Source organism: Apostichopus japonicus, chromosome 16 (assembly GCF_037975245.1).
Source record: "Apostichopus japonicus isolate 1M-3 chromosome 16, ASM3797524v1, whole genome shotgun sequence".
NCBI lineage: Eukaryota > Metazoa > Echinodermata > Holothuroidea > Aspidochirotida > Stichopodidae > Apostichopus > Apostichopus japonicus.
The window spans coordinates 5,627,160-5,651,189 of record NC_092576.1 but is presented as its reverse complement, the minus strand read 5'-3'; the positions used below and the strand labels follow the sequence as shown (position 1 = coordinate 5,651,189).

Below are 24,030 nucleotides of genomic sequence, written 5' to 3'. Positions count from 1 at the left end.
CCCTTTATCATAACATGAAGAGAGTCAAATTTTCATTTGTTCTTATATTTTCAAAATGAAACTTCTGTGTTTAAAAAGATACATGGGAAAAAAACAAGCAATAATGATATTTCAAAGCGTGAACTGAAAGTAACAGTCACTTAACTTCGGCTAATCGTGGCATTTGTGGTACGTCTCTTATAAAAAGTGAAACTATTGCTTACATTAAACAACTAATTTCAACGTCCGATGTAACAGACACGAGAATTGTTTGCATGCATGAGCTCTTACTTTCCTAAACTGATTTAGAAAGTAGCCTCATTTCAATGTACGGAATGAAAAGTTGATTTTGTAACTGATACACAGTGTCGTGCATATCAAAGGTGTGGAGAGGAAATGGATTCAAATGACAACATTCGCTCGACTGATTTAGATAGCGGCCAAATCTATTTAGTACTGCCAATGGGAGAATTAAGAATTTGATTAAAAAAAGGGGTTTGTCACTGAAACCGACAGCCATGCATAAGATCTGGGGTTATGCACAGAAAAAACGAACTTTATAGGTAACAGCATTTTATATCCACACGAGCATTTTCTCCACTTTAATTTAAATGTTACTTGTATTCCTACTATTATGGATAACTTTGATAATGACAGGTTCAAAACTATTTTTGTAATATTTTCTACAAACATATTTGCTTGGCTTGTTCCGAATTGATTATTTACTAGGGTGAGAAGAACTATAGGAAGTGAAATTTATTTTGGACAACAGTTTCTATTGCCTTATATATGGCTGTGCGCATATTAAAAAGTTTCAGTCTTTCAATTATCTGTTTTTCATAGCCTAAGACTTGGTGTAAATTCTTCTTGAAATGAAACTTACCGATACGGCCCTTTCTAAACCGTTTGCAACGAGAAAGAAGACACTTCCATTTCTGCTTTTCAGTGATTCTATGTATGTTATACATTGTGGTCTGAGGTTACTCAGATTTGCATACAGAATGGTTCATTTCATGGATATCTCCCATCCTATTATTCATTCTATATGTCAAATGTTATATTTGCAAAGGGAATTAAAACTATTCGGACGTTTTTTTCTTCTTTTTTTTTATTAAATCCACATTTCCAGTAAGATTTTGAATACTATAATTGCAAGTAAATGGTATGACGAAACGACTACACCTTTTTATTACTTCATCATTCTACCTTTATTTTATTACCATGACAAGTACTCATTGCTTTTAAGGCATAGACGTGAATATAACATTTAATGTATATAAGTTAATTGGCAGTAGGATAAGACGTGAATATCTGTTGAAAATTACATGATCATTTAAATGTTGAGTATTATATTTGCAAGAAGAAATGGTATGACGAAAATACTAGATTATTTAATGTAACAAATATTTTAAACCAAAAACAAAATTAAAAATAGAAAATAATTAAATATGAATAAGTATGAGAAACTATAGTACATTAATTGTAAAAGCATAAAACAGATGGTAATAAACACCCAATACTAAACGATAAAAAATAGAACCCTAAACGTAGTAATGAACAATCTTGAACAAAATGCTAAGAATTAAGTAAATAGTTCCAAACGTAGTATGCATATTATAAATTGAAACACAGACAATTTGTATGCGGTGTTATACATACACTCCGTTACTTTCGCGTAGATTCACATTGGTCCTCAAACCAAGTTTTTATTTTAAACTTTGACCTTTTGGTGACCCAAAATAACATTTTACCTCCTCAGAAAATAATAGGCACCTTCTTCTTAATATAATACATCCATATGCAAAGTATGAAATCTGTTGGAGATTCCCCTCTTGAGATATTGTGTTTATTATGATTACACATTTTGAGCTCCAGTGACCTCAAATGACCCTTAACATTCTCAAAAACAATAGCCTCTTTGTACTCATTATGGGGTATTGAATTTATTGAAGATTCTCTGTGTGTTTACGAGCAAAGTTGCATTGTTCCTGATATTCCTTAGTCTTTCTTCTGTCTGTTAAAACCAGAGATGAATCAGTTGCATCATACTGACGTCGTCCAACTGCCTTTCAAATTTAAAACTTTCACATCGGATGGCGGTTGTTTATGGTCCGAGTCTTCCAAAAGTTTTGCTCTAATTAATTGAAATATACAAATATATGAATAAATACAAGCAGAATAGGTGCATGTTTCCATACTCATTAAATCATTGTATACTATCTCAGTGATTAATAATAACTCTACATATTGTACATTAGCTTAGTGAGTGTGCGTAAAGGACGGCATGTGTCGTGCAGTGTACTTATTGTACTCAAATGACGACATTTGTGCTGTAGCTTACCGATTGTACACAAAGTGAGACATTAGTACTGTGGCTTATTGATTGTACACAAAGTAAGACATTAGTAATGTAGCCCAGTAATTGTACACAAAGGAAGACGTTAGTACTGTAGCTTATTGACTGTGCACATATGACGACATTAGTACTGTAGCTTATTGACTGTGCACATATGACGACATTAGTACTGTAGCTTATTGACTGTGCACATATGACGACATTAGTACTGCAGCTTATTGACTGTGCACATATAACGACATTAGTACTGTAGCTTATTGACTGTGCACATATGACGACATTAGTACTGTAGCTTATTGATTGTTACAAATAATGACATTACAACTGTAGTAGTTTTTACAACACATATTATTTTGTTACCTACGAATCTAGAACACGGTTTATCAGTTCAGATATGGAATCGCAGTATTTAGACTTACCCTTCCGTTTGGTCGGTCTGAAAGCAACAAATGGGTAAGAATATCAAATCAACAAGAAGAAAAGACAGTAACCATGTTTTATGTAGCAAACACAAGGTTAAACACATTGAAATTGTGAATAGTGATCTGATTCCCGTTATTATATTAAGTTGTTTACATCATTCACTTTGCATTCAGAGAACACCTATCTTTCATTTTAACACTGTTGCGATTTCATGACTTTATAAACTACGTGCTACCAACATATCACAAGATATTCACCATGGCAACCACACTATCTTGTTGTGAACACTGTTAAGTCATGACCGTAGTGGCGGAACCAAGGTGCTGGGAGGGTTGGGGAGGGCAATGTGGGCAATGAGGGCATCCCAATATGTTATACCCTTGACCCCCCAGTCGGCTCCTCCTCCTATCCCGTGTACGTTTATATCTTGATAATGTCCATGTTTAGAGTCCATTGTGGTAACACATTCATTTGTTTTGCAATTTGTACAGGTGATGATCATGGGAACATGTGACACATAGCCAATAACCAGTTAAAATGCATAACATATTTACTTTCTCTTACACGGCAGTCCAAGAACGGTGGATCCCATCTTAAAATGGGGGACTTTTACTAAGATTTATCGAACATTGTCCTCTGTGACGTATAAGGCAAACTAAACAGCAACGGTCAGTGAGGTACGTAGGGAGCTACCAAAAGGATGGGGAGTGAGATGGGAGGGGAGAATAACAACCGGTGGTCACTTTGGGTATCTTTACTAGACGAATTTTACTTTTTATGCTTCGTTGGGCCACTGCAGATGGTAAACTTCAACATTTTATCTCGAAATTTTGACTGCTTCACCAACTAAACCTCGCTTTTGTTTATATATATTCCACTTTCGTCTCTTAGTTGTAATACCTGAATTTATGTTTCTTATCTCAAAATGTCGATCGTTTCGACCTTTGTTACCTCTTTGCTTAATTATTTCCATAGAATAAGAAAATGTGTCGAAAGTGTTCATAACAAAAACTCTACTTTTTTTTCCTTATTCTATATTCCTATCCTCTAACTTTTGACTTTTTTCCTTGCAAATATTGACTACTATATCTCAAACTTTCAACCATTTCCTCAAACTGACGTCATTTAATCTAAAAACTTCGACTTCAGTTGTTTTTAGTTTATGTAGATTATTTGCGCTCTTTGTTTTGTCAAATACAGGTTTCAGTACAGGCCAAAAAGTCGGGTGGAGAATTAAGCCCACGACCAAACCACCTCACCAGGCCCTGCCGTCTTTGGGGTCATCATGGTAAATAGTTGTCCTAACCTAATGAGATTTTAGGGAAAGAAAAAGTGGGGAGAGCGTAAAGCGTGTATTTATTAATACACTAAAACCTCATATTTTGCCCGACCCAAATATAATGGGTCATACACATACAAAACCTTACATTTCACTCGTAAGTACAATGTTTTCTTTAATATTTTACCAAATTTACCACAATATCTATATAATCCTTTCCTGCACGTAGAGTAAATTGATAATTTCACCTGATGAAAAGAACAGGCATAATTTCTACTGATAATGGGATACTAAATTTACCAGTTTCATTTGCCTTCTTTTTTTGTGATACAAGTGTAAGATGTGAAGTTCAATATTATCACCCACATAAACAGAACATGCAAAACTAACACGGAAAGAAAACGTGAAATGAAACATTTTCTACTTAAATTGGAAGTGACCTTTATCTGTGTATTTATTTACTTCATTACAGTTTGTTTCTTGTGAAAGAAGCTAATTTCAGAGTACCTATTTGCCAACGACAGTCACATAAAAGTTTAATACAGAAATTGAACTATATGTGTTTATAAAGGTACTTTATATTTTGGGGCTTGAAGTGACATACTACTAATAATTAATCCTGCAAGAGGTAATAAATCATTCATAATAAACCTCCAACCACCATTTTAGATTTTATAGTAGAGAAGATTTATATAAGCTAGGAAATCATGGTAATGTGGAGAGTTATTACAGCAAGGCAAACAAAAAAACATACCACAAACGTCCTTACCTGAAAAACAAGATGTGAAACAACCGACATGTTAATATTGTCACTAAGTTAAAGATACAGAATTAACACAATATGCTACACCAATTACTGCCTAATTGCACCATGGTGATACAATTAATATTATGGGAATTAATCGCTTATTATCTTAAAAATGCCCAAAATTTCCTGTATCTTAAATATCCATTCCTTTGTTCAATTCTAACTTAGTCTACAGTTAGCATCATTAGGAGGCAAGCATGCCAGCTGATATACCAGACATGCAACGACCGGAAGTGGAAATGTAAAAGAAATGTAACATTTGCACAAAACAATGAATCCTTTATTCGTTCCTTCTACGCCTGAAACATTACCGCATCTACAAAGCACTATTGCCTGTGTATAAACTGATGAATATTCAGTGTAATTCACCAATCTTCTTGGCTCAAGGTAATTCTAACATTACATTCGTGGTCACTTGTGTACACTTGGCCTAATGATAAGATATTGATATAATGCTAATAAATTCTACACACAATTTAAGCCGTTTCATTTATAAATACGAAAGAATAGGCAATTAATTATACTTCTTAACATTATCCTGATACATCCAGGTAATTTCTGTTCTGTATAATGTATGTTCTGAATAGCCGTGGCGCAACCACCTCCTCCTCCTCCCCCTCCCCAGAAGTAAAACGTAATTGCGCCACTCCTGAAAAATATGAGATTCGTTGAACGGAAACAAGTGTTGTTGAATTCAACTGTTAACATTCGTTTTTGCTTTGGATTGAAATATATTTTACTAAGTTATATATACTTACAAGCATGTAATATACAGACTCGTTCAGAGGACCTTGTGCTGTACTCTGTGTGAATAAACAAACAACAAATGATTAGCACATATTACTTCCCTTGATATGTATGCAAGAAGACTTTAGCAAGAACTTGATGGGTGTTATTAAGACGAAACCGAGATGAATATGACTATGTTAGTTCTTCTTCTATGTAAAAAGTATATTTAAAAATAAGTCTATTTAAAATGATATCTTCATATAACACATATGTTACCAGGAAATACCTCCCACTGTTCAGTATCGTAATTCAAATGCAGTATTCCTGTAGCTGCAACACCAGTTACCCAAACAAACTGAAAGAGACCGTAAAGAAAGTTTTCTTTAGTTTGGTATCTATGAAAACTTGAAGGTGTACAATATTTAGTACTAGCCCGTGTTGTCATCTACATCCGGACATAAAACATTTATATTACTTTTGAAGACTATAATTTATAAACCTAATAATTCTCGATTCTACAGATGAATTGTGCGATCTGCATTTGTAGCACATGTTACAGTCTTCTTGACATTCCTTTATACCCCTAAATGTATACTACTGGCTTCCTGGTAACAACTCTTTTGCTAAAAACTCCCTTTCATTGGAACTGTGAGGACATCAACTGTCCGTGTACTGCATATATGCTCACAATAGGGAAAAAAACGAGGCCAGGGGAAAATGTATTGATGTTTGGAGAACGCACATGTACGCATGTCCCACCATGACTGCAAAGGTGAACACTTACTACCTCCCTTCCACCCCTCCCATTTCAGAAAACAGTGATGAATGCATCCAGGATTAGATGACAATCCAACCATATCTATATAGTAGTACTGGAGCTTAAAATAATCATAATTCTTCAAACCATTCACTAGATGCTGAAACATTATACGACGAGAATATCAATTGAACAATAATGGAAGCAATTTACCTGATTGAGACCCCTTGTGGATTTGGAATGGACTGATACTGTGTGTGAACAGTCCAGAGGTCAATTGTAATGTAAATATACTCCTATCAACTGAGTGTTAACATCAAACAACCAACTCTCCCCAAAAATATCAAAATAGGATTCTTGATTCCACCTCCACCCCCCCTCTTTGTTTTAATTATAACTTCCCCTTGATATGATTTAATTGGGATAAGCGAAGATGAAAATGCAACAGATGTGTAAGAAAGGTAGATAGCCTACAGTTTATTTTGCCCTGTTTGGCTTTCACTGGATTAGAAATTGCTTTTAAAATACATCATGTGATCAGACAACAAGTATTTTTTTGTTTGCACCCATGGTAATGTCCCCATTTATGACGGCAGTGACAGTTCGTTTGCAGTTAAAACAAAGTATATATATGTATATATATATATATATATTGTAACGTTGGGTATCAGACAGATCGCATCCGGCTCCATCCAACAGTTTCTGAATGTGATCTGGAAGAGAGCTCTGACCTTGGTCTGCAGTGGTGCTCTCAGTGTCAGCTGCGTCATCCGTGTGGATAACACCGACAGATTTATGCGTCCGTGTCTCGGGTGCAGTGTCATCGTCGAGGATTTGAATGGAAAATTCTACAGTAGCTGGTTGGGAGTCCTTGTACAATGTGACTTCATTTTCCGTCGGATTGAAGACTCGGAGAGGCATGACTTCCTGTGATGCATCCACGAGGACATGTGCCACTACCACGTCATGCCTGTCATGAAAGCTCTGTAATGGTGACACGTAACCATTCCTCATGCCATCCTTCTTTACAGAATGGTGACAACGACCAGTTTTCACAAGTTGGGCTGCTACAATGGATTCACTTCCTGGGGGAACGATTGTAGTCTCCTTTACACTGAGACGGAATACAGCGTTTTGGATCGCCTGCGAGTGTAGTTCTACATTCACTCCATCAAAGCAAATTTTCCCCCTTTTCCAGTCAAGTTGACAGTCATGTTTGATCATGAAATCCAGACCCAGGATACCCTCATATTCAATGTCCATTACGTGGATCTCATGCTGGAATCTCTTGTTTGCAGCTTCGACGTCCAAGACTATTGTCCCCTTGTCCCTGATCTTACTACTGCCATCTGCCATCAAAACAAACTTGTCTTTGCTTTTAAGCTTAGCCTGCACACTGGGTGGGAGATCCTGAAAAATCCGTTCTGATATTACAGTGATTGTGGCACCTGTATCTACCAACAGCTGGACAGGTCTTTCGTGTATTTTGACAGTAACGAACGCTCCGGATGCATCCTGTCTGCAGCTGTGTCATAGGCCCCGGAGGAATCCGGTTGGTTCCGAACCCGGTACGGGGGAATACGACTACGATGGAAGTCTACATCCTCCGCAAAGGTGCAAGGTTCCGACTGGTACCTATTACCTTGGCCCCCTTTGCCTGTCAAAGGTGCAAAGTCCGTGTGAACCTGTCTTTGCCTTTCAATTCCACTCCTTTTCTGATGAGTCCCGGTTGAGTCCGGCTGGTCTCGGTACCGGTGCTGGAAAACAGAGTCCGAATGGTCTCGTTTTTCCGCACGGACAGTGGGCTCCGAATGGTGCCTTCTACCCTGACTCGGCAAGAACCCTTCATCTATCACATGGGGTTTGGTGACTGGTAGTTTCATGTACTTATCACTGGAGGGAGAAGAAATGTCTTCATCTGCATCCTCAACTTCATCGCCTAAATGACTGTCTTTCACGAGCGGAATCATCCTCTCACATTCTTCCTTAAGGAACTCTATTTCCTCTAAAATAACCTTTCTACGGTCAGAAAAATGTTCGTCAGAAGGTTTTGTACTTGCCATTTTTTTACGAGCTGGTCCAGCTATTCCGTCTTGATAATCCCACCGTTGCCACCAGTGTAACGATTTTGGGGGTGGGGGTTGAGATTGGGTAGCGTTAGGCCGGCAGGTTAGGATCCTTGGCCGATGGTGTTGTATTTTGATTGGCCACAAAGTCGGCGAAATAGCGTGGAGTCAAACACAAGTAGAAATTATCCAAACAATCCAGGTAAGTATAAAACGGTTTATTTCCGCAACTGACTATTAAAATAAACGTAAATGGACTTCTTCGTCCTAAACAAGGATAAATAAATCAGCTCTCAAATGCTCTAAGAAGTAACAGAAAAATACGGCGAGAAGTAAAAGAAAAACGATGAAATACAGCTTCAGAGGCCTGCTCTAAATGGTATTGGCTTCAGGGCGTAAACCTGCCAAGATACCAAACAACGCTATAGACCTTGCTGTTGAAGAACTCGATTAAGGTGTGTCCTATTTCCTTCGAAAACATCCTTATATACGGGATCTAATTTACATAAACTTGCAATGGGTCTCTTTGACTAAGAATGGTTGATAAAAGAGTGCAGCTTTCCTAAGGTCTGATAATCCCCCCGAAAACGAAATACATTTTAAACCCTTAATAGAACATTAGCTAAAAACATCTGCACCCATCCCACATGAATGAATTTTACGATCGTACGACATACTGTTACGTAATGAATATTACCATAACGTTTGTGATGGCGGATAATCCGCATAGCGGCAAACAATGGTCTATGCAGCGCGCGGCTAATCCTACTATTACTACAGTAACAAAGGGAATACCTAAGCCAAGGGATTAACCCGGAGAGCCGCTCCGCAGGGCTCCGCCACTGCTCCCCATACGCTCCGCACGACCTTGGCCAGAGGTCGGCCCGAGCGTTACAATATATATATATATATATATATATATATATATATATATATATGTATATATATATATGTATATATATATATATATATATATATATATATAGGTGGGTCAAATTAATCATGTTTCTTACTCATTTTGCCGCTTTCTAAACACCATTTATAATGTCACGCAGCTGTCGTAAGTATGTGGCTGACAAACTAATATATACACAGAATATTTCATTTTCAATTTTGGACCCTTTTGGCGTTCCATAGATATAAACTGTCAGGCATGTTGTCCTAATTTGTTGATATATTTACATTTTCACAGCGAAAGGACCGTTGCCGGTTATAGTCATAATAGGCGATGGCTTGCATAACTTCGGTGATGGCTTGGCTATCGGGGCAGCTTTTTTGGCTGGAATTGGACCAGGTCTGTCAACTAGCCTTGCTGTATTTTGCCATGAGCTTCCACATGAGTTAGGTAAGGCTACATTTTCTGTTCAATTGAATTCTCTCATTTTGAGAGAGACTGACTTTTAAGGTTTGCATTTTGCCGTATCATTCTGACTAAAGCCATAGCAACCAGACACAAATATTGAGGCGATCAACCAGATGATAAGCTATGCGAGAAAAGGGTAGGATAAAGAAGTACTGACCTCACAGAAACAGGATTTCACAATAATCTCGATCGTATTTTCCCAAAGAAGGGCATGCTCTTGTAGTATAACCTGAAAGTACCGAGTTTAATACAAAGTCCTAACTAGGTTTCTATATGGTAGCCTAACTTTTGTGATGAATATGTATATATTTCTCCCCCTGAAGGTGACATCGCCATTTTACTTAAGAGTGGGATCAGTTTAAAGTGGGCGCTAGTCCTAAACTTTGTGTCTGCTTTGACCTGCGTCGCTGGCTTGGTGGTTGGATTCATCGTTGGTGTTACCCTCGAGGCAAGGCAGTGGATCTTCGCCGTAACTGCCGGTACATTCCTCTATATTGGTCTCGCTGATATGGTACGTACATAACAAAAATCATGATAACTTCACAGCCTTTCAACAATTTTTGGTCGACATTTTGCAACATTTTGATTTTACCAAAAAGGTGGATAGGATTACAAATGGGTGGGTGGGGCAGGTAAAGGGGGAGGGATGGGGTAACGAATGATGTGCTATCTTAAGTAACAAAATGCCATTTACATTTAAAGAAAAGTCGTCCACTTTCATACTGAAGCCGCCAGTTGAATACTAGAACTTTTTTTTCCTTCAATGCAAATGAACTATATAATACTTTTGACTCAATATGAACCATTTTTTCTCTCTTTTCTATTACAGCTTCCTCAGCTGCTTCGTTTCAGAGATAGCGATAATCCCAAACTCATGTTTTGTCTCATAAATATTGGTTTTCTCTGCGGAATGGCCATCATCGTGGTTATCGCTCTGTACGAAGATGCTATTTTGGTAAAACTGTAACAAGGCGGATGAATTATTTCTTGCAGATGAAAGTAGATCCGTCCATTTGTGTTCATTTAGTTATTTAGTGAATTTCTGATTAGTCTTTAAAGCAAACAAAATAAACGCCACGTTTTATTAATAAAATGAACAGTGATAGGTTAAATTTGATATATATATATACATATATATATATATATATTCATATATATATATATATATATATATATATATATATATATATATATATATATATATGATATATATATATATATATATATATATATATATAACATATATATATATATATATATACAGTTGAATTACGACCTCCCTTACCGGTTTCGAACCCCTGGACATACAATCAGCGTCCATAGCCAAGTGGTTAGGGTGTCCGCATATAAATAAAGCGCGAGGCCCGAGTTCGAATCCTGGTGGAGGCTGGAAATTTTTTCACTGTTCTGGATCTTACAACTCATTACGATTTCAATCTTGACGGATTAACGAGTCGCATGTGCATAGAATTCTTTTCTTTCTCCCTGATTAAGTTTCACTGTTTTCATGTACAAATTTGATCTATACGCTTCTATAACAGTCAACAACAATAATTCATTTTTGACTCTTGCAAATTTAAGTCCGGATAGCACGTACTGTTATATTAAGGCCTATGTTAAATATAACGATATTAACCACTGTTAGTTGAACACACCAATCACTCAATATCTTGTCTCTAACTCGAGATATGTTTGATGGAATGTTAGCTATTTTGTCTGGCTAAACCTTCAACTATACTCCAGGAAGTTGGATAAGTACAGTAGGAGATCTAGGATGTTATCTGGGCAAACACGTTCTTTTAAAGTGTTACTAAGGCTACTATAGTCGTCTGGTCGATTTAAGCTATACACTTGATCCTGATGCATCTCAAATATTTAATGTGCTTCCAACGTTCTCTGTCTTTTTAAGAAATTCCAGTATAATGCCTTTTTTTGGTAAGAACTAATGTTTTGCTCTATATTACAGCGGAAAAGAAAAGAAAAGAAAATACATTTTCAGTTGGGGAGCCCTGATAACATCATTCTGTTGTTGCCAGATACATTTACAAAATATCACAAAATCTAAAAAACAAACACACATCTTCGCGATACAAAATGCTACGAGTATGTTGTTTTGTGCTAAAGATGCAGAAAATGCAGAAAGTCTTTGTAAACCATGATGGAAGACTCGCCCCAAATCGCGTGAGGCCATCTGAAAAAAAGTAAACTTTCCGTTGACGTTTTTTTTCGTGTCGCTACAAAATGCAGACAGTACAGTAATGAAACGTGATACCTATTTATCTTTAGCTAGACTTGATATGTCCATCGTTGTATTGTTTATACACTATACTGTGGGTATTGACCGCAGTTGTATGTACTGACTGTACACTAGTGTCTAATTACCGATGGTAGCAAGCTGCGTGTGTGTATTTTCTGAGATTGATGATGGTGCCTAACACTTCTGTTATACCTCATTCGAAGCTAGGTCAGTTTACCGGCAGTAGACGTTTCTTTTTGCGCGAGTCTTCACACCCTTTAATACTTTGTATCAACTGGTCGAGTGTTTATCATTAAACGTGTTACCATCCTTTCTCTTTCGAACAGCTTCATACTAACATAAAACATACATTATTAACGAAGAATATACAATAACATCTTAATATCTCTACCCATCATCAGCCATTCAGCTGTTAATAGATTCATTTGCTGGTTATTAGTCTGACCATTACTACGAATCAAATAATCCATATGGATAGAAAGAAAGCTATACATTTATTCTACGCGTTTCACGCCAGATTGTAAAGTAGGCTAGATTTGGCTTACTATGTAATGAAAGACCTGCATGTGTAGGCCTACGTACCGTATACATAGATTAAAAACAATATTTTATGTTGTTATGATTCCTGAGTTTTCGAATTTATGTTTGTATAGCTTTATTATTTTGAGAAACTATGCATTTTCCGTTTGTTTGTGCAAAGCTTATGAACTAAAAGTTCAATAAATATAAAATGAAAGAGGTGAAAAAAAAAACCGCATGATAAGCTAATCTTCACCTTTGTATTTATTCAACTTAAAGTGTCACAAAGGAACGTGTAAATCGTTGTCAGTTTCAAATTCGAACATATTGAAAGCTCTTTTAAGGGAAGCATTATTCATGTATGGTTGACTCTGCTTAAAGAACACCCAATTTCCTCACCCTTGCAAATAATATCCGTATAAGACATGTTCTTGTCTCTGAAGGTTATAGCCGGAGGAGGGGGGGGGGGGGTGGAGGTAGGTGGGTCGGCGGAGCATTTCGTATTCTTCGAAATCCATTTCTTCTGGGATACAGGCCAACAATTAAGTTTCATGTTTTAATAAGGTCGCAATATTCGAAGTTGCACACACATACAAGATCTGAAGCATTAAAGCAGCATGCCGGGGTTTTATTCAGCTTCCATATATCACTATACGAGGTATAAACAACTTTGCACGCATTGAAGAACCTTATTCTCAGCTCCTTTAGAAGCATTTTCATTTACCGTCACCGATTACATAAAGAGACAAACACATCGCTGGTAAAATATTGTTAGGTAATAGAGTTAGGTATTGCCCAATAGTACATACGCTAAACTTCAACAGGACAAGCATTTTGCATTGAACTCTCAAAATGTATGCCCTTCCCTTATGATAAATAATTAACTAATTTAACCCGAAACCCGAACCCAAAATGGCGTGGTTCCGGATGCGGGTCAAACGGGGCGCAGTACACAAATGTTACCAATTTGTAGACCAGGCAGATGGGAAGTTGACTTCTGAAATTGACGTCATTAATCGGAGGGGGAGGGGAGCGGTGAGAGCATGACAACCCCCAGTCATATACGCCGACCAAACTTGAACTCCATTTGTTATAATGTTCACAGAGTGTTCGTGAAAAAAAAACAGTTGTTGACCACACACAGATTAACACACAAACAATCGTTGAAATAGCGTATTCCTCTTTTGACTGCCACACCCAAAATGGTAAGTGCGCCCCATATTATTATGTAACACTATGGTACGCCTCAGGAACGTTCAGCAACCTACCAAAGTGTAATTATATCCACCAATCCCACCCCATCCACCCAATCAACCCCATCCATTTCCACTGTCAATTTCACAGCTGTCAATAGCCCAGCCAACGCAATGAATAATGCATATATTGCCTCAATCTATATCCCAATTGGTTGAATGGGCGGGGCTTGTACGGGTGCGTATGTATGTGTGTATTCATATGCACTGTGCACGGGTATTCAAGGCGAGACGCGCGTGCTATGAATAGTCATTTTTTGGGGCGTTTTTATTGCAAAGGTTTGTAATTGGGTTAGGTCCCTATGTGGGAGTGTTAGAAATTTAAAGAAATAATATCATTGGCTAGTTTACATTATGACGTATTCAGTCAGCCATATGTTATGGCAATCCAGACAGTTTTGGTTAAACACCGCGCGGTCAAAGGTTCAACTTTATTGTTCACTGTAGAAAAAAACATGACCTGGATATCCATCCAGGTCCCTTTGTACAATTGTCATTGTTAAATTGTCCCCCCCCCCTCTTATCAGTACTGTACACTTGGATGTATATGAAAATCCATGTATAAAGTAGTATCAGTCATGTGCGACATCAAAGGAGCGCTCAAAAGTTCATGTCTGTACAGTTTTCTATTGCACGGGATGCGTTTTTTTTTTCCCAGGACGAACGTGGGTTTTAGGTTTTTCAGGAATTTACAAATTCGTTTGAAATCAGAGTTAGGGTATAGAAAGTGGGTTAAGGATACAGTTTCTATGAAATTGCAGGATTGTCGTTCATAATCTGGGGTCAAAACTAGGAAAAAAGATTCAGAACATGTTTTTTGAAAAAGCGTCACATGTTTGGAATCCAGGGATTTGATTGGCCGATGCCCACGTTCGTCCTGGGAAAAAAAATGCGCGAACGGGATGGAACGACAAAACACATTGATATGATCTACTCTGGTACATAGCGATTTAATTTGGTATAACGATCGAAATTGACATTTGTCCAAATAAACTGGAATACCTCGACTTAAATTGGCATATACCGATTTACATTGGCATATACCAATTTAAATTGACATATACCAATTTACATTCAAACATACCGAATAAAATTTGAAATATACCGATTAAAATTGACATATATCTGTAAAAATTGACAAATACCGATTCACATTGATCTATGTCGATTCCCCTTGGTCAGATACTATACTGATCCACACATAGCACCAAACACGTGCGAAGTCATAGAAGCACATATGATAATATATCAAGATGGTTTCAAGTGGTATGTGCTTGTCACCATGCGGTATCGCTGATAGCAATTACCACCGTGACCATTTAGGACCATGATATAGAAGAGATGAGATGCAAAGTATTTCCAAATACATGTGCCGGTTTGTAGAATCTTCCTGTTTCAAAACGATTTTTTAAATTGCCTTCAAATCACTTTTAACCCTCCCGTTTAAACAACCAGTAGTCGTTTACATCCTCTTCAACGGACATGCATAATGATGATAACTGCACCATGCATGTCGCCATCCCCCGCCCAACTCCTGCCCTGCCCCCCGCCACGCCCGACCCCGCCCAGGTCAATTAATTTGAAACGCCGATATTTTCCTTGCAAAGTGCCTCGTTAACAGTCACAAAACTGGCTTATGCGTCTATACACTTCTTTAACATACATACTAACTGGTATGTATATCTTAAAAGCTAAAAACTTGTAAAACGACATTGTTTCGAAACATTTTTCTAGATAGAACCAGTTTGAGGTAGTTTAGAAAAGAATACTGAAGTGGTTAACTAATGAATAATATAGTTAATAACGTTAATGTGTTAATACACACACACCCAACATGAGGACCTCATTGTTGTTTTTCCATTGTTCAAATCAAAATATCCTAACCTTTAACAATAACGAGAATTCAGCTGAGGACGTGGTGATTCTTTTGACAAGATATCTGAGGACTTGTAATTCATCTGTTCAAGTGGTCAGTCAGAGGACGAAACAAGGTTCACATACACACACACATGTTTGTATTACATTCAGACCGAGGACCCCATTGTATTTTCCATTGTTCAAATCCACGTACCCTAACCTTAACAATACCCCATTCAATAGAATTGTTCCGAGGACGTGGTGATTCTTTAGAAATCACAACCGAGGATATGAAATTCTTTTGTTCAAGTCCTCGGTCAGAATACAAAACAAACGCACATACACAGGACCCTGTAATGGTGCATGCAGAAGAGCACACGCAAACAACTGTTGTGGTATTATGCTATGATTCTTGTTACGTATCTGAAATTTATTCATTTGTCACAAATAGTTACATAAAATGAATGCCAGCCACCAAACATTTCATTTATTATTACAGCTATAACACGGTATGGCTATATATCAAACACATCTAAAACTATTAAACACCAGGGACATAATATTAACATACTTCTCGTACTGCTAATTTAATAAGGTCAGTTGCCTACGTTATTCTTCAAAATCAGGTACCAAAAGATATCGGCAGTTCCGAGGGAGGGATGGGTGTAAGAAGGTGGGTATCATGAGTGGGGGTGAAGGGGGGGGGTGGGGTGTAATAAAACATACGAAATGTTACACCAGATGTCCGAAAATATTTGAATTAATATTAAATTATTCAGTGGCGTAGGAAGGTACTTTTGAGTCGGGGGGGGGGGGCTGAAGATTGATGGCCGGCCTGGGGGAGGGGTCTAAGGGGAGGGGGTGTCTTTTTTTGCATTTCCAGATGGCCTCAGATGCAATTTGGTGCAATATAGCACACTTCAACACCCACTCCATTTTGTAAAGAATTTTGCATTTTCACCTGGCCTTAGATGCAATTTGGTGCTTCAAATGAGTTTTTTTTTCTTATTTGGAAATGAAAAAGGGGTTTTCTGACTTGCGGAGCGGGGGGGGGCGGAAAGATACTTCCGCCCCCATATTTTTTACTGGGGGGGGGGCTGGCGCCCCCAGCCCCCCGGTTCCTACGCCCTTGAAATTATTATTTAGTTTATGTTACATTTTCGATATCACTCTGGTAAATAAGAGCAATCCCAATATATGTTAAGTGGTAACTACTTTGACTAATCAACGTTATAGTTCAAATTAGATTAACAAGTAGAATAATAAGGCTAATTAAAACTGCGGACAAAGAAGATGGTTTAACTGTATTCCTGCGTGTTGCAGTACTAAGCGATGAATCTCTGTTTACTATCATTTTCGTCGTCGCCCACTTGTTAATGGTTTTATCCTACCTTACAGTGCAAAGAAAAATGGCATGAGCAGGGAGGGGGAGGGGAGGGGGACATGCCTCACACCTCTACCACTAGTCGAAGGAAAATGGTTTAGTCTTTGTGGAGATTTTTTATATTTCAGTCGTAGAAGAATTAGGGTACAACTTCGGTGTACACTCCCTTCTTTAATTAACCTCACACCAAAAATTCAAGCGTATTTCATTATCAACCCGCGCGCATTTGAAATCTTGTGCGCGCCAAAGACGAAGAATCGAATTAGTTAAATTGACTTAGAATTCTTTTATCTTATTACTTATGGTTTACTTTCAGTACAAACCTCCACCAGTTAAAAAAAATGAACAAATGAATGAAATGGAAACAGTCCATTTTAACTGCATCCATTAGATCGTAGGTTGGTGGATGGACCGAAAAATCGACTGCAATCAGGCTCCTCGGAGGGACAATGCAGTACACAGTTCGCACCCCACCTTCCTTTTGGACAAGCTATAAAAGCAAACAAAACGTATGCAAAAACCATATGACAAAACAACAGTATGAAATGACACGGTGATGACGTGATATAACTTCCGAAATATGACATTAAAACCAACAAAATATAGGTTCCTATGTAATTAACATGTTTGTTTTAGCTGAACTATGTTGATCAACATGATATGGAATTATCGCATATACCGCAAATTTGTTGATTTGGTTATGTCCTCCTAATGGGAGGGCTAGCCAATACATATTGGCTAGCCCTCCCATTAGGAGGACATGTGTGTTTGTTATGTTTTGTTCTTGAAATTATATTATTTGGACATCTGCTTTTTAATAAAATTGAATTATTTGAAGCTAAATTGCGCTGCAGTGAATATGCCTATCTGAGCTAGTTATCTTGGTTGAGTGATAGGAAAAACTATAGAGGCTGGAGGAGCTGCGGTAAGGCACAGTGAAAAAATCAAAACATTTCCTTTTCCAACGATGAATAGAAGCACCCTTTTTGCTCATTTATAGGCCCGAACGCATCTTTGTAACTTAAAATTTCCTTTTCAAACAAGCACGAACGCATCTTTGTAACTTAAAATTGCGCTGTTTGTGTTTTTAAAACAAAATGAAACTGAAAATAGTGGGCAAAAAAGTGTCCCGCTCTTGTGAAATGAGTAAAAAAAAAAATTAAATACGTACTCGAGTGTTAAAAGTACATGTGTTTGACATGTAGTAATAATATATATAATAACAGACTTACGTCCATGTTAGTATACTCGAGTACTAAGTACATGTGTTCGACATGTAGTTATATATAATAACAGACTTACGTCCATGTTAGTACTCGAGTGTTAAAATGCATGTGTTCGACATGTAGTAATATATAATAACAGACTTACGTCGATGTTAGTATACTCGCGTGTTTAAAGTACATGTGTTCGACATGTAGCAATATAAAATAACAGACTTACGTCCATGTTAGTATACTCGAGTGTTAAAAGTACATGGGTCAATCCATGCCAAATCAACAGATTTTTGGGTCGATTCCACGTCGACCCTCTCAGAATCGCCTGAAATTGATATGGTGTCTTGCCATATGTCTCAAAGGATGAAATTGGGCAACAAAAACAATTAAAAATATTTCGTTGCTAGGATACGGCCCCGCCTAGCAACCAAATCCAGATTGCATTTTAAGCACCCTTAATTTGTGTCAAGTTTGGAGGCATTTTTTGCATAAATGTAAAGTATTTTATGTCTGATATTGCAGATATTGTGGAAGACATGTGGCCAGTCTTTGAATTTAGCTAATTTTGAGGAAAATTTACGGTCTCAATTTTTCGTAACAAGTAATTAAAATGGCAGAAAATGAGATAGGGGTCTTTTCTGGCCCTACTTTGAGTGTGCTCTATATTCACAAGCAGAGGCATGTTTGAGCTTTAATTTCCATAGGATCCTTGTCCAGTGGTAGTTGTACGGGAAAAGTGCAAAAAAAAAAGTCAAGCGGGTCGTACGTTTTACGAACAGCGCCCTCAAACTTAAGAAATCTCACTTCTGGCCCTAATTGGGGGTCCATTTTGGGCCTGTGGGTATTTTTTTTTTTTTTTAAATAGCATTTTTCAGGAGTGTATTAGAATTCTTTTATCTTATTACTTATGGTTTACTATCAGTGCAACCCTCCACCAGTTAGAAAAAAACAAAACATTTCCGTTGAACAAATGAATGAAATGGAAACAGTCCATTTTAACTGCATCCATTAGATCGTAGGTTGGTGGATGGACCGAAAAATCGACTGCAATCAGGCTCCTCGGAGGGACAATGCAGTACACAGTTCGCACCCCACCTTCCTTTTGGACAAGCTATAAAAGCAAACAAAACGTATGCAAAAACCATATGACAAAACAACAGTATGAAATGACACGGTGATGACGTGACATAACTTCCGAAATATGACATTAAAACCAACAAAATATATGTCATTACATGTTTGTTTTAGTGTTGATCAACATGATATGGAATTATCGCATATACTGCAGATTTGTTGATTTTGGTTATGTCCTCCTAATGGCAGGGCAAGCCAATATATATTGGCTAGCCCTCCCATTAGGAGGACATGTGTGTTTGTTATGTTTTGTTCTTGAAATTATATTATTGGACATCTGCTTTTTAATAAAATTGAATTATTTGAAGCTAAATTGCGCTGAAGTGAATATGCCTATCTGAGCTAGTTATCTTGGTTGAGTGATAGGAAAAACTATAGGGGCTGGAGGAGCTGCGGTAAGGCACAGTGAAAATATCAAAACATTTCCTTTTCCAACGATGAATAGAAGCACCCTTTTTGCTCATTTATAGGCCCGAACGCATCTTTGTAACTTAAAATTTCCTTTTCAAACAAGCACGAACGCATCTTTGTAACTTAAAGTTGCGCTGTTTGTGTTTTTAAAACAAAATGAAACTGAAAATAGTGGGCAAAAAAGTGTCCCGCTCTTGTGAAATGAGTAAAAAAAATAAATAAATAGGTACTCGAGTGTTAAAAGTACATGTGTTTGACATGTAGTAATAATATATATAATAACAGACTTACGTCCATGTTAGTACTCGAGTGTTAAAGTGCATGTGTTCGACATGTAGTAATATATAATAACAGACTTACGTCGATGTTAGTATACTCGCGTGTTTAAAGTACGTGTTCGACATGTAGCAATATAAAATAACAGACTTACGTCCATGTTAGTATACTCGAGTGTTAAAAGTACATGGGTCAATCCATGCCAAATCAACAGATTTTTGGGTCGATTCCACGTCGACCCTCTCAGAATCGCCTGAAATTGATATGGTGTCTTGCCATATGTCTCAAAGGATGAAATTGGGCAACAAAAAAAATTAAAAATATTTCGTTGCTAGGATACGGCCCCGCCTAGCAACCAAATCCAGATTGCATTTTAAGCACCCTTAATTTGTGTCAAGTTTGGAGGCATTTTTTGCATAAATGTAAAGTATTTTATGTCTGATATTGCAGATATTGTGGAAGACATGTGGCCAGTCTTTGAATTTAGCTAATTTTGAGGAAAATTTACGGTCTCAATTTTTCGTAACAAGTAATTAAAATGGCAGAAAATGAGATAGGGGTCTTTTCTGGCCCTACTTTGAGTGTGCTCTATATTCACAAGCAGAGGCATGTTTGAGCTTTAATTTCCATAGGATCCTTGTCCAGTGGTAGTTGTACGGGAAAAGTGCAAAAAAAAAAGTCAAGCGGGTCGTACGTTTTACGAACAGCGCCCTCAAACTTAAGAAATCTCACTTCTGGCCCTAATTGGGGGTCCATTTTGGGCCTGTGGGTATTTTTTTTTTTTTTTAAATAGCATTTTTCAGGAGTGTATTAGAATTCTTTTATCTTATTACTTATGGTTTACTATCAGTGCAACCCTCCACCAGTTAGAAAAAAACAAAACATTTCCGTTGAACAAATGAATGAAATGGAAACAGTCCATTTTAACTGCATCCATTAGATCGTAGGTTGGTGGATGGACCGAAAAATCGACTGCAATCAGGCTCCTCGGAGGGACAATGCAGTACACAGTTCGCACCCCACCTTCCTTTTGGACAAGCTATAAAAGCAAACAAAACGTATGCAAAAACCATATGACAAAACAACAGTATGAAATGACACGGTGATGACGTGACATAACTTCCGAAATATGACATTAAAACCAACAAAATATATGTCATTACATGTTTGTTTTAGTGTTGATCAACATGATATGGAATTATCGCATATACTGCAGATTTGTTGATTTTGGTTATGTCCTCCTAATGGCAGGGCAAGCCAATATATATTGGCTAGCCCTCCCATTAGGAGGACATGTGTGTTTGTTATGTTTTGTTCTTGAAATTATATTATTGGACATCTGCTTTTTAATAAAATTGAATTATTTGAAGCTAAATTGCGCTGAAGTGAATATGCCTATCTGAGCTAGTTATCTTGGTTGAGTGATAGGAAAAACTATAGGGGCTGGAGGAGCTGCGGTAAGGCACAGTGAAAATATCAAAACATTTCCTTTTCCAACGATGAATAGAAGCACCCTTTTTGCTCATTTATAGGCCCGAACGCATCTTTGTAACTTAAAATTTCCTTTTCAAACAAGCACGAACGCATCTTTGTAACTTAAAGTTGCGCTGTTTGTGTTTTTAAAACAAAATGAAACTGAAAATAGTGGGCAAAAAAGTGTCCCGCTCTTGTGAAATGAGTAAAAAAAAAAAAAAATAGGTACTCGAGTGTTAAAAGTACATGTGTTTGACATGTAGTAATAATATATATAATAACAGACTTACGTCCATGTTAGTACTCGAGTGTTAAAGTGCATGTGTTCGACATGTAGTAATATATAATAACAGACTTACGTCGATGTTAGTATACTCGCGTGTTTAAAGTACATGTGTTCGACATGTAGCAATATAAAATAACAGACTTACGTCCATATTAGTATACTCGAGTGTTAAAAGTACATGGGTCAATCCATGCCAAATCAACAGATTTTTGGGTCGATTCCACGTCGACCCTCTCAGAATCGCCTGAAATTGATATGGTGTCTTGCCATATGTCTCAAAGGATGAAATTGGGCAACAAAAACAATTAAAAATATTTCGTTGCTAGGATACGGCCCCGCCTAGCAACCAAATCCAGATTGCATTTTAAGCACCCTTAATTTGTGTCAAGTTTGGAGGCATTTTTTGCATAAATGTAAAGTATTTTATGTCTGATATTGCAGATATTGTGGAAGACATGTGGCCAGTCTTTGAATTTAGCTAATTTTGAGGAAAATTTACGGTCTCAATTTTTCGTAACAAGTAATTAAAATGGCAGAAAATGAGATAGGGGTCTTTTCTGGCCCTACTTTGAGTGTGCTCTATATTCACAAGCAGAGGCATGTTTGAGCTTTAATTTCCATAGGATCCTTGTCCAGTGGTAGTTGTACGGGAAAAGTGCAAAAAAAAAAGTCAAGCGGGTCGTACGTTTTACGAACAGCGCCCTCAAACTTAAGAAATCTCACTTCTGGCCCTAATTGGGGGTCCATTTTGGGCCTGTGGGTATTTTTTTTTTTTTTTAAATAGCATTTTTCAGGAGTGTATTAGAATTCTTTTATCTTATTACTTATGGTTTACTATCAGTGCAACCCTCCACCAGTTAGAAAAAAACAAAACATTTCCGTTGAACAAATGAATGAAATGGAAACAGTCCATTTTAACTGCATCCATTAGATCGTAGGTTGGTGGATGGACCGAAAAATCGACTGCAATCAGGCTCCTCGGAGGGACAATGCAGTACACAGTTCGCACCCCACCTTCCTTTTGGACAAGCTATAAAAGCAAACAAAACGTATGCAAAAACCATATGACAAAACAACAGTATGAAATGACACGGTGATGACGTGACATAACTTCCGAAATATGACATTAAAACCAACAAAATATATGTCATTACATGTTTGTTTTAGTGTTGATCAACATGATATGGAATTATCGCATATACTGCAGATTTGTTGATTTTGGTTATGTCCTCCTAATGGCAGGGCAAGCCAATATATATTGGCTAGCCCTCCCATTAGGAGGACATGTGTGTTTGTTATGTTTTGTTCTTGAAATTATATTATTGGACATCTGCTTTTTAATAAAATTGAATTATTTGAAGCTAAATTGCGCTGAAGTGAATATGCCTATCTGAGCTAGTTATCTTGGTTGAGTGATAGGAAAAACTATAGGGGCTGGAGGAGCTGCGGTAAGGCACAGTGAAAATATCAAAACATTTCCTTTTCCAACGATGAATAGAAGCACCCTTTTTGCTCATTTATAGGCCCGAACGCATCTTTGTAACTTAAAATTTCCTTTTCAAACAAGCACGAACGCATCTTTGTAACTTAAAGTTGCGCTGTTTGTGTTTTTAAAACAAAATGAAACTGAAAATAGTGGGCAAAAAAGTGTCCCGCTCTTGTGAAATGAGTAAAAAAAAAAAAAAATAGGTACTCGAGTGTTAAAAGTACATGTGTTTGACATGTAGTAATAATATATATAATAACAGACTTACGTCCATGTTAGTACTCGAGTGTTAAAGTGCATGTGTTCGACATGTAGTAATATATAATAACAGACTTACGTCGATGTTAGTATACTCGCGTGTTTAAAGTACATGTGTTCGACATGTAGCAATATAAAATAACAGACTTACGTCCATATTAGTATACTCGAGTGTTAAAAGTACATGGGTCAATCCATGCCAAATCAACAGATTTTTGGGTCGATTCCACGTCGACCCTCTCAGAATCGCCTGAAATTGATATGGTGTCTTGCCATATGTCTCAAAGGATGAAATTGGGCAACAAAAACAATTAAAAATATTTCGTTGCTAGGATACGGCCCCGCCTAGCAACCAAATCCAGATTGCATTTTAAGCACCCTTAATTTGTGTCAAGTTTGGAGGCATTTTTTGCATAAATGTAAAGTATTTTATGTCTGATATTGCAGATATTGTGGAAG

The 24,030-nt window shown here is 37.3% G+C and overlaps 2 protein-coding genes across 4 annotated transcripts in view; one reads left to right on the top strand and one right to left on the bottom strand.

Moving 5' to 3' along the window:
- Window positions 1-1,423: 1,423 nt before the first annotated feature.
- Window positions 1,424-24,030, bottom strand: part of LOC139983226 (uncharacterized) — a 102,912-nt gene continuing 80,305 nt past the window's right edge. For 2 of the 3 annotated variants that reach the window (XM_071996632.1, XM_071996631.1), the window contains 2 exons: window positions 2,755-2,771; window positions 1,424-2,113 (listed from right to left, as the gene is read on the bottom strand). In XM_071996632.1, coding sequence (XP_071852733.1) covers window positions 2,023-2,113; window positions 2,755-2,771 — 108 coding nt within the window. In that variant the 3' untranslated portion in view covers window positions 1,424-2,022. The remainder of the gene's footprint in view (window positions 2,114-2,754; window positions 2,772-24,030) is intronic. The other variant, XM_071996633.1, reaches the window with a different exon arrangement.
- On the top strand, window positions 8,518-10,908 carry LOC139983728 (zinc transporter ZIP4-like). The gene is made up of 4 exons (XM_071997460.1): window positions 8,518-8,599; window positions 9,575-9,742; window positions 10,084-10,271; window positions 10,590-10,908. Exons 1-4 carry the CDS (start codon window positions 8,518-8,520, stop codon window positions 10,725-10,727), a joined length of 576 nt encoding a protein of 191 aa, XP_071853561.1. The 3' UTR covers window positions 10,728-10,908.

Coding starts and splice junctions, on each gene's coding strand:
- LOC139983728 (XM_071997460.1), top strand. CDS start 8,518: ATGGTGTTGTATTTTGATTGGCCACAAAGTCGGCGAAATAGCGTGGAG. Junction 9,743..10,083: donor TGAGCTTCCACATGAGTTAG/GTAAGGCTACAT, acceptor CTCCCCCTGAAG/GTGACATCGCCATTTTACTT. Junction 10,272..10,589: donor ATATTGGTCTCGCTGATATG/GTACGTACATAA, acceptor TTTCTATTACAG/CTTCCTCAGCTGCTTCGTTT.